Source organism: Chaetodon trifascialis, chromosome 21, assembly GCF_039877785.1.
Source record: "Chaetodon trifascialis isolate fChaTrf1 chromosome 21, fChaTrf1.hap1, whole genome shotgun sequence".
Classification (NCBI taxonomy): domain Eukaryota; kingdom Metazoa; phylum Chordata; class Actinopteri; order Chaetodontiformes; family Chaetodontidae; genus Chaetodon; species Chaetodon trifascialis.
In genome coordinates, this window is record NC_092076.1 from 14,167,868 (window position 1) to 14,180,338 (window position 12,471).

Sequence of the window (12,471 nt, forward strand, 5' to 3'; positions counted from 1 at the left end):
AGTTGTTAGTGGTAAATGAGGATTGGCAGCGTGAACTGAATCACAGCATGGACGGATTGAGTTGAGTACTCGCTTCATGAAAACACAATTTAATACCGGTGACCATCCAAAAAAAAAAAAAAGCTGAGCCAAAAGCTGCAGCCAACAGGTTTTTTTGAAGGTGTGTGCATGAGTGTTTCCTTGAAGTGGAATAACGCCACACGACTAAACGTGAAAAACTCCTCAGATAGCCAGTTCTGAGGCCGCCGGCGTGCCAGAATGACCAGCGCTCCTGCCTCTCTCTAAACCCCCAGACAGTTCGTCCGCAGATTGCTCTTCGTCCACAAGTTGAGCCAATCAAACCCTTTGTTATCTTACTACACTGGCTCCCTCCACTACTACACCACTCTGAAGTCTTTTCAGTGGTATTAATACACTGTAAGAAGGCTTTCCAGCAGTGTGAGGTCAGCGCTGAGGTAGTTTCGTTGTTCCCCTACCTGAAATGACGCAGGGTGACGGGATTTATCGGCTTTAAATTGCTCATGAATAATTCAGCCTCTATCGACTGAGAACTCCTCATTGGTATGTTTATAATGAAGGACCCTCCTATTTGAACGAGCACCAATAATAATATTAATGCCATCTCTGTGTTTTTTTTTCATCCCCCACCCATCTCCCAACTCTGTTACCTCGCTCTCCCCCTCTCTCCCTCTCGCTGAGGGAGGGTTTTTGTGTTTTTCTCTGATGGATTTTCTTCTTCATTATTCTGCTGAGAGCTCGGGCCGTTCCCTGCTCTCCTCTCGGTGTGTGACCGTTTTCCCTTGACACTTGGTAAAGACAGCCTCCCCCGTGCACCGAGGCCCCACCGTACCTTTTACCAGCAGCACTGAGGCAGTAGCTATTACGCGGTGCAACTTGGTGTTTAGGTTTAGTTGATTTCAGAGCCATGGGTGACAACTAGAACAATGAATTGTCTGGGGTGAGTATACCTTTTCCATTCTTTTTTTTAGTTGAATTTGTTCAAGATTTTATGAAATGTGGAGGGAATTTCCACAATTTTATTTAAGTGCCATCACAGTGATTATGCCTGTGAAGCGGGAGGTGAGTGAATATTTAATGTAATCCGAGACCAGACGACGGCTGCTGGTGATATTTGCTATCTGATGTTTTTAGCTTCGAAACCCTCTATTCCCTCGACATTTTCGAAAGCTTTCTTCAAGGCAAATCTCAAGCTTTAAATCTATAATTTATTAACACAAGTGAAGCGTCAACAGTGCGTTCATGTAGTTTGATAAGACATGGCCGTGCTTGGATGGACACTGCGAGTTGAAACACAGATAGCAACATAAAGACAAGCTATTGTCTCTTTAGTGGCTGAAGTCATTAGGATGAGTGATGCTCTGCTTTTAGTATGTAATCTCTTGCCACGTGTTTGAGGGTGTGCGCCTGTGTTTACCTATGTGTGTTTGTGCGTGCTTTTGAGCTGAATGTGTGATTTTTCAGATGATATAAATATTCCTTTTAAGGTTTATCTGTGTGTGTTCTCTGAAAACAGCACAACACTTTTGGCTGGTCGGCCAGTAACTGCATGGGAAACATTACGATCATGGAGATTTGTTTCAAAGCAGGTCCACCTTTTTACCTACAGTACAGTTGTGCCCTGTAGAAGAACATGAGTGGCCAGTGGTTGATCATGGTGGATCTAGTAGCTCCTCTTGACTGTGATGTGCATGCTGTGCACAAAGCTTTCTTTCTTTTTTAGTGCTGATAATGATGGTGTTTAATCTTAACTGCAGGAGGCAGCGGCTGCAGCTCGTTTGCAACCGCCGTTTGAGCTGCCACCCCGCACAAGATGAGCAACGTTGGTCGCTCGCACTCACCTCGCAAACTGTTTTCATCAAGTGGGTGATGAGCACAAACAGCACTAAAGCCAGGATATGCAGTGCGAGTTGTGTCTTTTCATCAGTGTACACAGTCCATTCATCTTTAATGGTAGGATAAGGAGCTGCTTTTTGTTCAGGCTGAGGGATGAACAAAAACCACAATGGACCAAATATGACAGTTTGCTCTTTAGCGTCAGCGGTGGCGTCGCTCTAGAGTTGGCAGTGCTGGTCAGTCAGATTGGGTCAGTCCACCACTTTGTCTGGACTGGTATATCGCAACTAGTACTGATGGATTAATATTAAATTTCCTGCATTCAAATGTTATAGTATTATAGTTAAATAAATTTTGAATTTACATTGTGTGGTCTTACCTTGGGAGGCGGCTGGATTCACGAGATCATGCGAGCCAAGAATTCATTTAGCTAAAACTGGCAGCTACCGGCCGGAGGAGCATCTTTTTGTTTGAAAACAACAAAACTACTCTTGAAGACGTAAGCGTAGACGCTGCCTTAGCATCAGTTCTATCAGCACTGGAGAGAATTTCTTCATCGAAAGAAAAGCGAAGAGATGAGCAGCGCTGAAGGCTTTTCTCAATGGAAAACATGTTCTCACTCTCCTCCCGACTCGCTTCGGCAAGAGTCCGATTACAACATATGGTTCGTTGATCTGATTGGTCGAAGTTTGCCCGTGATCAATGGTGATAGACAGATGGTTCATTCGATCTCCTGCCAAGTATCTTTTGAAAGTGCTCGCCCTTTTCCAAACCGTTTCCATGGACGACTTCCCAGATGGTTCTGTGTAACCATCTGGCTCGTCAGGTTATCTGCAGCCATGCTTAAACCTGCAACTCTGTCGATGTTATGCAACATATTTTCACAGATTTCCCCATTTTATGTTTCATTTCAGTTTGTTTTTGGTTTTATTCTTTATTTTTTATCATGCCTTTTATATGACTATGGTCGTACTTTGATCATGTGTTCTTGGCGCTCTCATGAATCCAGTGTGCTGACCTTTTTCACCAGCACAATTTTTAATCATCTACTTTGGACAAGTTCCTGGACGCAGGCCGACCACCCAGCAATGCTCGTAACAGATTTGAAATCATATAATTATCTCTTAATTCCGCTGGCTTTATCCTTAAATGTGTGACCCACCGCTGTGCTTCACTTTTTTTGGCAGGACAAAGAAAGATTCTCCATTATTTCACACCTCTGTGTGTGTTTCAGACATGGCAGCAGCCTCACGCCTGTGACATTTAAGCCACATCAGGACACTCGAGATGAAATGAGGTCTCCTTTTTGTAGTTTTCTCCTTGTCATTCCTCCCTTTTGAGAAATCCGTCCCTTCCTCCCTGCTTGCTTCCTCCCTCCTCCACAACCCTCCTTCAGATAATTATAGATCTCTGTTCTGTATAAATGAGGTCAAATCAGAGCACTCATTTAGTTTCAAAGAGTTGACGCGGAAAACTTTTTTGTGATGAGGTGGCTGTTTCAACAGATGGCTGTGCGATCTGAGGTGGATGAACATCTGCATTACACATCTGCACACAGCCCAACACAGACACATACCGTGTGAGAGACTGAGACATATTATCACTGTGATATGAATAGATGACAAATAGCAGGGCAGCAAAGATAACAAACAGTGAGGGACTGTGTGGGTCGCTACACCTACATCACTACAGAACATTTATTTATATCTCAGGAGTCTGCTCATTGTAGCTAGTAGTCTGTGTTCAGGCTGCAGTCAGATGTATGTGCACCTCAAACCCCATCAGACGGTGCAGACAGTGACAGCAAGCTAAGAATATGTGGCCTATATCTTTAACTGAACAGACTTGTTCCAAAAATGAGATACCCACCATTTCTTAAAGGTGACAGCTACGCTAAAACGAGCGGCAGCATTCAGTTGAAGCAAATCACGTGTGTTTTTAAAGGGATAGCTGCTAACTTAAAAACACTTACAGCATCTTGGCAATAAGTGAAGAAATATGAGTTACTGTTAGCTTTATTTTTTGTGTTGTTATTTAAATAATTATCCTTAAAAAGAGTAATTATAAATCAGTGGTAGATTAGAGTAGAACAGCTGATGTTAATGTGTAAAGTTGGTGAAAGTGCCCCTTTCATACCTTTTTAAATGGCTGCTTTAATCATATTTTGTTACACTGCACCTGTTGTGAGCCATTGAAAGTCAGGAACAGTACATTACACAAGCAGGACGCAAGAGGATCGTGTCAGAAACCGCCGGTCCTTTTGTCCAGTGTCCTTGTGGTGCTGAATGGAAAGCTCCTGTACAGAGCGTAGCAGCACGCAGCACAGTGCCGTCAGCCACACTGTATTTTATGATGCTGCCACTGGAGGGGCCCAAAGTCTGTCTGTATTCTCTGTTTATTTTCTCTTTCTTTTTTCATTCTTAATATTCCCTTTTATATGTCTATGATCATACTTTTTACTCCATAGATATGTCCTGCCCTCTCCTACCTTCAGCTTATGATAATAATGGACTTGGTTGAACTCAACTGCAGTGATTGCGTCTGCATCTTATTCCAGACAAGCAGCATGACTTGGCTTCAGTTTGTACACAGTCTGTCCTCTATTGAGAAAATCTCTGACCTTTTCGCAGCATCACATAAAGAGACTACATCCCGACAGGGTTCACAAAATGTGAACGCAGAGCTGATCTAGAGTGGCACGTCTGACATTATCAGCCAGCAGTGCAGATATATCTGTGTCTGCATAAGTAACAAGAGCCCGCAGTGCAGAAATGGCAAAGATTGATCAAGAACAGTGTCGCCAGCACATAGTTTGCCCATCATCATCTGCCATTTTAACTGGCAGTTAAAAATATCAGCTGTTCGCTCCTGCGTCAGCTTCATGAAGATCGTCCTCTGATTCGATCTCTTCTGTCACTGAAGGCCTGCCTGCACAGGCCGTCTTTTCACAAATGAGCTCCTCATCCAGGCGCCCAGTGCTGTTAAAGGAAGCTGTGACCTTTAGGTTCCACTTGTAAATGAGATTTCATTATAATCCACAAAGCAGTGGAGTGGCACAGGGCTGGAAGTTCTCTATATTTACCTGAGTGCCTTTTAATAAAGTGCTTAAACAGCTATGGGTAATGAAGTGAACAGTGGCCAGGCCTCGCGCTTGCTGTGAAGATGCTTTTTCTCTCTCCCTCTCTCGGCTCTGTACAATGAGCCTGTCCTAATTGCTTTATTTAGCTGTCAAAGTTGTTTTTATGCAGCTTAATTAGCTTCCCGTGGACACGTGCAGTGGTAGCTGTTATCTCTTTTCTCGTCTCGATCAGCGAGTTTGTTGCTAATTACTCCGCTGGTGCTGTTTTTTCGCAGGCCGCGTTACACCCAGCCTGCTTACGGCTGATTCATCTGATCAGCAGATCAGCAGCAGATCAGCGAGTCAGAGCACAACAGACTGGTGTAGGTGGGCATCAGAACGCTTGTTTGTGTGAATCTGCGTTCGTTGCTTTGCTCTCAGTTGGAGCTTAATGCGTCTATGATTTAACAAACATGGATCAAATGATAAACCTCTAACTGGCTCGATGTATCAGCTGAGATTTTGGCTGCCTTTTATTCACGTTAATCACTGCAGGCTAAACTTTTCACTTTTCGTTTAGGTTTGTAAAAGACAGTTAATATGTTGGACAGTTTCCTATTTTCATGAACATATAAGTACATTGTTGCCGTAATAAATCCCCCAAAATGAGGTGATTTCGGCCAGTTCTCACTTCTTTAAGGGGCTTCTTTAGTGGGTGTGAAACAATAGTTTGATATTTTGAGAAATATAACCATATCCTCTCTGGTAGGTAAGAAAGTCCACCGACCAGCATCTCGTAAACACTGGACAGCACTGAGCTAGCTGTTTCCTCCTGTTTCCAGGCTTTATGCTAAGCTAAGCTAACTCCCTGCTAGCAGCACTGTTAATATCCTCACAAGTAAACAATAGCTGTAGAAGACACGTGTGTGTGAGGGAGTGTGTGAGTTGGGGGGGGGTGTGCGGGTGTGTGTGTGTCGGGGGGGTGTGCGGGTGTGTGTGTGTGGGCGGGTAGTTGTCTTTTCTCCTGGCAGCAGTTCTGATAACTTGAATGAAAAGTTGTTTTGTTGTCAGCCGAGTCTTTGTGTGCAGAGGACGAGTCATGTTGCTTTGTTCTCCTGGTCTGAGTTGTGCTTTTGTTAACCAGCCGATGCTCCATACAAAACGCCATCAACAGTCTATACTTAATCCCCTCTTCGGCATTTTGCGTGTTTATTGTGCCACAAAATTCATGTTTTAGTCTGTTTAGTCGGGCTTGGTATCAAAACGTCATGTTTTTTTAGAGTATCAAACATTTGGAAGTCAGATTCATAGTGTTTAATCAGATAGTTTGTAATTTAAATCATAATTTTTCAAATTTTAGACACCTTTAAAGCTCTGGTATGGCTGTTTGTATATAGCCAGAATTTAACATTAGAACTGTCCTTTGTTAAATGTAAAAGTGCCTCTCCTCAAACTAACCTTTCAGAAAACATGTTATCATGGTATTGCTAATAAAACTCAGATATCATATTGCACATATACTGAAACATTTTAAACTTGATTTTTTTCTGTCAGTTTTTGTCCAGTTGTTGGCTAAACTGTCTCACTGACTTTGTTTAAGGAATAGTTTGTCACCTTGGGAATATGTTTACTCACTTTGCTGCCGAGAGTTAGATGAGAAGATTGATACCACTCCCGTGTCTGTATGCTGAATATAAAGGTGTAGCCTGGAGATAGTTAGCTTAGCTTAGCATAAAGCCTGGACACAGGGTGAAACAGCTAGCCTGGCTCCACTGCTTTCTGCAACAGAACCTAGCCATTTTTAAACTCTATATTATTTTCACAGATTAATCAAATAAGATGTTACAAGTTAATTCATGAGCTTTATTGATACTGATTTCTTGGACAGAGCCGGGCTAGCTCCTTCCCCCTGTTTCCAGTTTTTATGCTAAGCTAAGCTAACTGCCTCCTGGCTATAGCTTCATATTTACCACATAGATATTAGAGTGGTATCAATCTTCTTAACTAAATCTCGGCAAGAAAGGCAGGGTCTCATGAAGCATTGCATCATGGGAATAGTAGGATCCTACATTTTTGGAGCTTGACCCACACTGCGGACTAAAAGTCAGCACATCTTGGTCTCTGCTGTACCAATTTGGACCATTAGTTTTTAAATTTGTCTCTCATATGTCTCCCAACTTTATAAAAGTGTAATACCAAAACTCTGGACTGACTCTTTAAAGAAATACAGGACTGCCGAGCTCCTTTGGGATGTTTTTTCCCCTTGTTGTTGTTAGTTTCTTTTGTTAGGACATGACGCCGTTGGAAAAATGCTGGACTCCCAACTCAAATGAGAATGATTTTTGTCATTCAAACCTGTCCACCTACTGAGCGCTGCCAGGATAATTGGTAAGGTCCGAGGTCAGATGACAGCTTCCTTCTCCGTGCTCACACCGACAGAGTAACACAGAGGTGAGGCGTGGACGGAAGTGTAGGAGAGCGAGAGGGTGACAATGAGATACTGTAAACGGAAAGAGAGAGAGAGATAGCAGAGGAGAAATCCCATGCTCGCTCACTCCCACACCTTTTTCTCTTGCTGTATTCTGGCTCTGGTACCTCACGCTGCAGCAGTGAGACTCCAGCAAGCAGCGAGCGACGGCAGCATATCCTCACTGTCTCTCCTCAGAGAGAGATCTTTTCTCTCTGGCTTTTTATTCAACTTCTCTGTCTTTGTTCTCTCTGGGGACAGCAGGGAAAGACCGCCTCACCTGTCCACCAAAAGCCTTTTTCTTTTCTTTCAATGAGGGAGGAAGCCTGTTGATTTGAATTAGTGAGGCAGCAGCGGTCGAGTTGATCATCACTTTTTAATCTCTGCTCATGCTGGATGTTTGACTTGCTGCTGTTGTGTCACTGGGAATCCACGGCTTTTGGTTGTGGTCTCTATGTTTTCCAAATGGACCAGGGTGGATCTGTGATGTAGATCCACCCTCTTTCCTGCTCTTTCTCTTTTTGCTGACTCTTTGCGGACAAAAATTAAAATCGACCTCCTTCATTTTCCTCACATGCCACCATGTTCGCCAGAATATTCATTCCCAAGAAGCACCGGCAGCGCTTCGACGAGGCCGTGTCCCAGAACGTGATCAACCGACTCTGCCGCAGCAAGAGCATCAGCGAGCCGCAGGGCAGGATCCGGCGCAGTCGGAGCGAGGACCACTCCGACCGCCACCACGGGTCCAAACGGGCCAGCTCGGTGCCCAGAGATGGAGAACCAGGAGGGAGGGGTGAGGAGAGGGAGAGAGAAAGAGACAGGGGCTTAAGGAAGTCCATCTCTGGGTTACCTGCACATCCCCCTATTGGGCCCAATCAGAGGTGAGCACACATGTATGAGACTCCTAAGTTGTTGTTTTTATAATGATATGATGTTAATGAGTCTCGTTGACTGTGTTTGAAATGTTGTTTACTGTTCATCTCAGCATGTAATGCAGCAGCCAGAGATTGACTTTATTAGTCAGAGATTTAGATTCTTCCATCCTAAAGCTCACGTTTTCCACCGCCCCCCCCCCCGCTTGTGTGTGTCCCCTCACTGACTCAACATGTTAATCTTGCTTTGTCGTAAAGTCCCTGACCATTCAACATTCAACCTCTCCCGCTCATCCTCCACCCACGAACACACTGATTACACGACTGTCACTGCCACAGCGGAGTGGAGGATTAAAGGGGCGGCAAGCACTCCCACACCGAACCAGCTAACTAAATCCCAAGATCTGCCTTCATAGATAGATAGATGATGATATCAACTCACTGAACACATTTTCAGAAACAGAGATATAACAGTTTTTTTAATGAATCCACCCATAGATGTGTTTAAAGTGTAGTTTTAGTGGATGGTCTTTTACATCAAAATGGCCAAATTGGTATTGTGTCGATACTCAATCACTATAGATTGCCAATTGTCTATTCTGGCCAATATTGGAGCTGCTGCACAATGAACCAGTAGCTGCTGTCTCAGTGGTTTCATTAAGTAATTCCAATTCCAATTAGACGATGTGTGTAGAGTTAAGGCAGGTATCATTTTGACCAGCAGCCGTGTGGATGGGAATCAGGAGTGGCCTTGAGCAGCCTGACAGTTGTAGGCGCTCAGTTTGTCAAGTGTGCTCGAGGCTGATGCTGCGGCTGTTTTTGTGGCAGCACAGCCCGACACGCTCCTCACACACACACACACATGCGCGCGCACACACACACGCTGCACCTAATGCACCCATCTGCATTTAGCTCATCTTACATAACAGCCAGTAAACGTGGCCATCAAAGAACAGATCCCTCTGTTTTCCCTCCCATCTTCCTCTTCGCTCGTCTTCCCCCTGTTTACATATAGAGGCAGCGTTGCCTTGGGTCGTTTCCATGGCAACGGACTGTGGGTAGACAGCCCAAGTATCTCGTTTTTGATGTGACGGGAGGATCCACTGAGCACTCCTCCACTGGGGTGAATGAGAGCAAAGCACCACCATCAGCCAAATGTCAAAGCGTGTTGTTTTCCATGTCGAGTCTGTCGTGAATTATTTTTATTTTGGCCGGAAGCTGGAGAATAAAACTCAGAGACAGACGCGTAGAGTGATAGGAGTTTGAGGATGTGCTAGTTTGGATAGTTATGTAGGAAAAAAAAGAAAGAAAAGCCATGTTCATCAGCCTAAATCACAATGTAGGATCGCAGTAAAGATGAGCGTCATATCCCCTCCTGTTCAGACTCCCACCGACAGGAAGTGACAAATCAAATCAGAAGTGAGGCACAACAACAGCCCTGTAAACAGCAGTGAGTGAGCGCTCTGTCCAGAGACAGCTGGGCTCCCCATCCATTCACAGAACGGTTGTGAAGCATCAGTGTAGCTAAGTGATGTCACAGTGAAAGCTGAAATGATTCACTGGTTATAGGATTGACAACGGTTGTAATTACTGATTGATCTTTGCATCAGTCAAATACCGAAGAGTCAATTCAATTCAATTTTATTTATTTGTATAGCGCCAAATCACAACAGAAGTTGTCTCAGGACACTTTCAAGTCAGTCAGTGTGAGACAGTCAGTGTCATTTTTCACTCTTCTCTGACATCTTATTGGCCGAATGATTGATCAGTGGGTCAAAAATATAGCTGACATATTAACTGATCATGAAAATAATCATTCAGTGCAGACTTAGTGACATTAATAGTTGTTAGTAGACTGATGTGAAGTAGAAATAATCTGGATTGCATTGATTTTATAACCTTTGCTCGACCATCTGAGGATGAAGAAATGCATTGAAAATGTCTCAAACAGCTTATTATTGGTGACGATTGAGACATGGCGCGAGAACAGACTGTGAAAAGTGTTCAAAACATGAGAACAAAGCTTTGCTTATTATTTTTAAGACATGCATTTCTGAAAAAAATCGTGAATTTGTCATTCAAGGACAGAAGCAAAGCTGCAAAGCTTTTGTCCTTAATGGCGCTTTTTGCACTCACGTGTCTTTTCATTGATACAGTAAGTGAAGGGTTATTTTCAAGGCTCTGCTCGTACACCTGCTGTTATGTCTCTCATCTCACTTCCTGCCTCTCGTCAGGATCGTTCGTGTCTACAGGGGCAAGAAGAACTTCGGCTTCACGCTGCGAGGTCACGCTCCCGTCTGCATCGACTCTGTCATCCCAGGTACTGTTTCTATATTAAAAGCCGGTCCAGTACAGCCCTGATAGCTGCCTCCTCTCTGTGTGTGCGGTGCTTGACCCAAACATTGTTCTGTGTTGGCTGGCGAGGGTGGAGTGGGCTGATGTGTGTGTTTTTTTGTGGGTGAGTCTGTTGTGGTGCCAGCCGCTGGGGGTTGGAGGTGATCAGGAGGTGTTTGTGTGTGTGTGTGTGTGTGTGTGTGTGTGAGTATGACTGTACCAGGAAGTGGATTTGTCTGACTCACCAATGAAACGTTAAGAGGAAAACACTCAGAACAGGCTGTACTGTACAGCAGCAGACGCTTATAGCAGTCAGTCAGTACTACACAGTTATATTCAGAGTCTACACAGGCTTTCATCTGGAGTTTGTCTTTCTGTTTTTTTAGCACCCTGGTTTTTTTTTTTCTCAGAGAAAGGCGGAAGTAATTTCACAACTCGGTCCTCGAGTTTGAGAGTATACTGTATCAGTGCAATCTAATCATGCTGTGATAATGATCAAATTGTCCTGATGCAGTATTGTTTTGTAGAAATTGATGATTTAGAAAAGTAAATACCAATTCAAGCTGCTTAAAAATGAGATATGAAATAGATAAGGAGATGTTATATAAGCATCACATTTTATCATAAGTTCATTCTTCATATCTTTTGCTATCATGCTCTTCACACATTTCATCAGGGTTAGAAAGTATGTATTGATTACTTAAGTTATGATTTTGCATACAGGTGATGTCAGGTAAAAGTGTTGAATCTTTTCTAAGAGTTTACTACTTCTACATTTGGGGAAACTCATTCGCCACCTTGCCAAGAGTTGCGTGGGAAGATCGACACCACACTCATGTCTGTCCGGTAAATATGAGGCTTCAGCTTAGCTTAGCTTAGCTTAGCTTAGCATAAAGAGTTAAAATGTGGGGAAACAGCTGGCCTGGCTCTGCTCAGAGGTAACAAAATTCACCTCCCAATACCTCTGAACCACTCACTAACGTGATATCTTGTTAAGCTGTATTTAAAGTGTAAAAAAGATTATTTGAGGTTTTATAGGAAAATATGTGCAGGACTATTTCTTAACATAGCCCCCAATAAAAATCATTTTGAATTTTATACACATTATAGACATCCTGGTCGGCAGATCTTGTTTCCTTTGAAGAGAGCCAGGCTCTCCCTTTGTTTCCCTCTGTTTCCCATCTCTGTGCTAAGCTAAGCTAACGGGCTGCTGCCTTTCACTTCTTAGTGAATTGACAGACACTAGAATGCTATCAGTCTTCTCACTTAACTCCAGTCAACAAAGCAAATAAATGCATTTCCCAAAAATGGTTCCCTTGAGGTTATTAAAGTGGTTTAACGATGGATCATCTCTCACATCTGGCGTTGATTCAGATAACTGTTCTTTATAGATTTACATCAACACGTGGAATAACTACAAAGCCCTGTTTATTGGTTCGGTCGGGTCAGCCATTCAGAATTTTTAATTGTTTTTTTTGTTGTTTTTTTTTTTTTTAATCATTATGGTCAGAGTGCCCTCAGTCAGACAGCTTCCTCTGCTGAATGAATTTTTGGTTAAAATAGGACCAGAGCTTTTTACCACAGGGATTACTGGCATGAAAACCAAACACTGTTTAATATTTGTCAGGCTAATTGCCACTAAGCGCTTTTGGTGAACATGTTAATTACTTTCTTTTTTTTTTTATTATTTCCAGCAGTAAAAGGTTATTTAATTAACTGTTATTGCCTTCCCAAATAAGAGTATCTGCAGACAAGAGAGCCTGTGAAGTTACTGTAGTGGGACTTTGCCAGGTTCCTCTCTGAAGAGGGAGGTGTGTGTTGTGTGTGTGTGTGTGTGTGTGTATTTGATGATGACGGCACTGTTCCCACCCACCATCATCTCCCAC

At 43.3% G+C, this 12,471-nt stretch overlaps 1 protein-coding gene across 5 annotated transcripts in view; it reads left to right on the plus strand.

Moving 5' to 3' along the window:
- Window positions 1-12,471, plus strand: part of grid2ipb (glutamate receptor, ionotropic, delta 2 (Grid2) interacting protein, b) — a 35,566-nt gene that overhangs the window by 6,743 nt on the left and 16,352 nt on the right. For 3 of the 5 annotated variants that reach the window (XM_070991444.1, XM_070991443.1, XM_070991445.1), the window contains exons 6-7: window positions 7,973-8,260; window positions 10,486-10,571. In XM_070991444.1, the coding sequence (XP_070847545.1) occupies window positions 7,973-8,260; window positions 10,486-10,571 (374 nt within the window). Of the gene's footprint in view, window positions 1-867; window positions 959-7,972; window positions 8,261-10,485; window positions 10,572-12,471 lie in introns of those variants that run through there. The other 2 variants (XM_070991446.1, XM_070991447.1) reach the window with 1 other exon arrangement.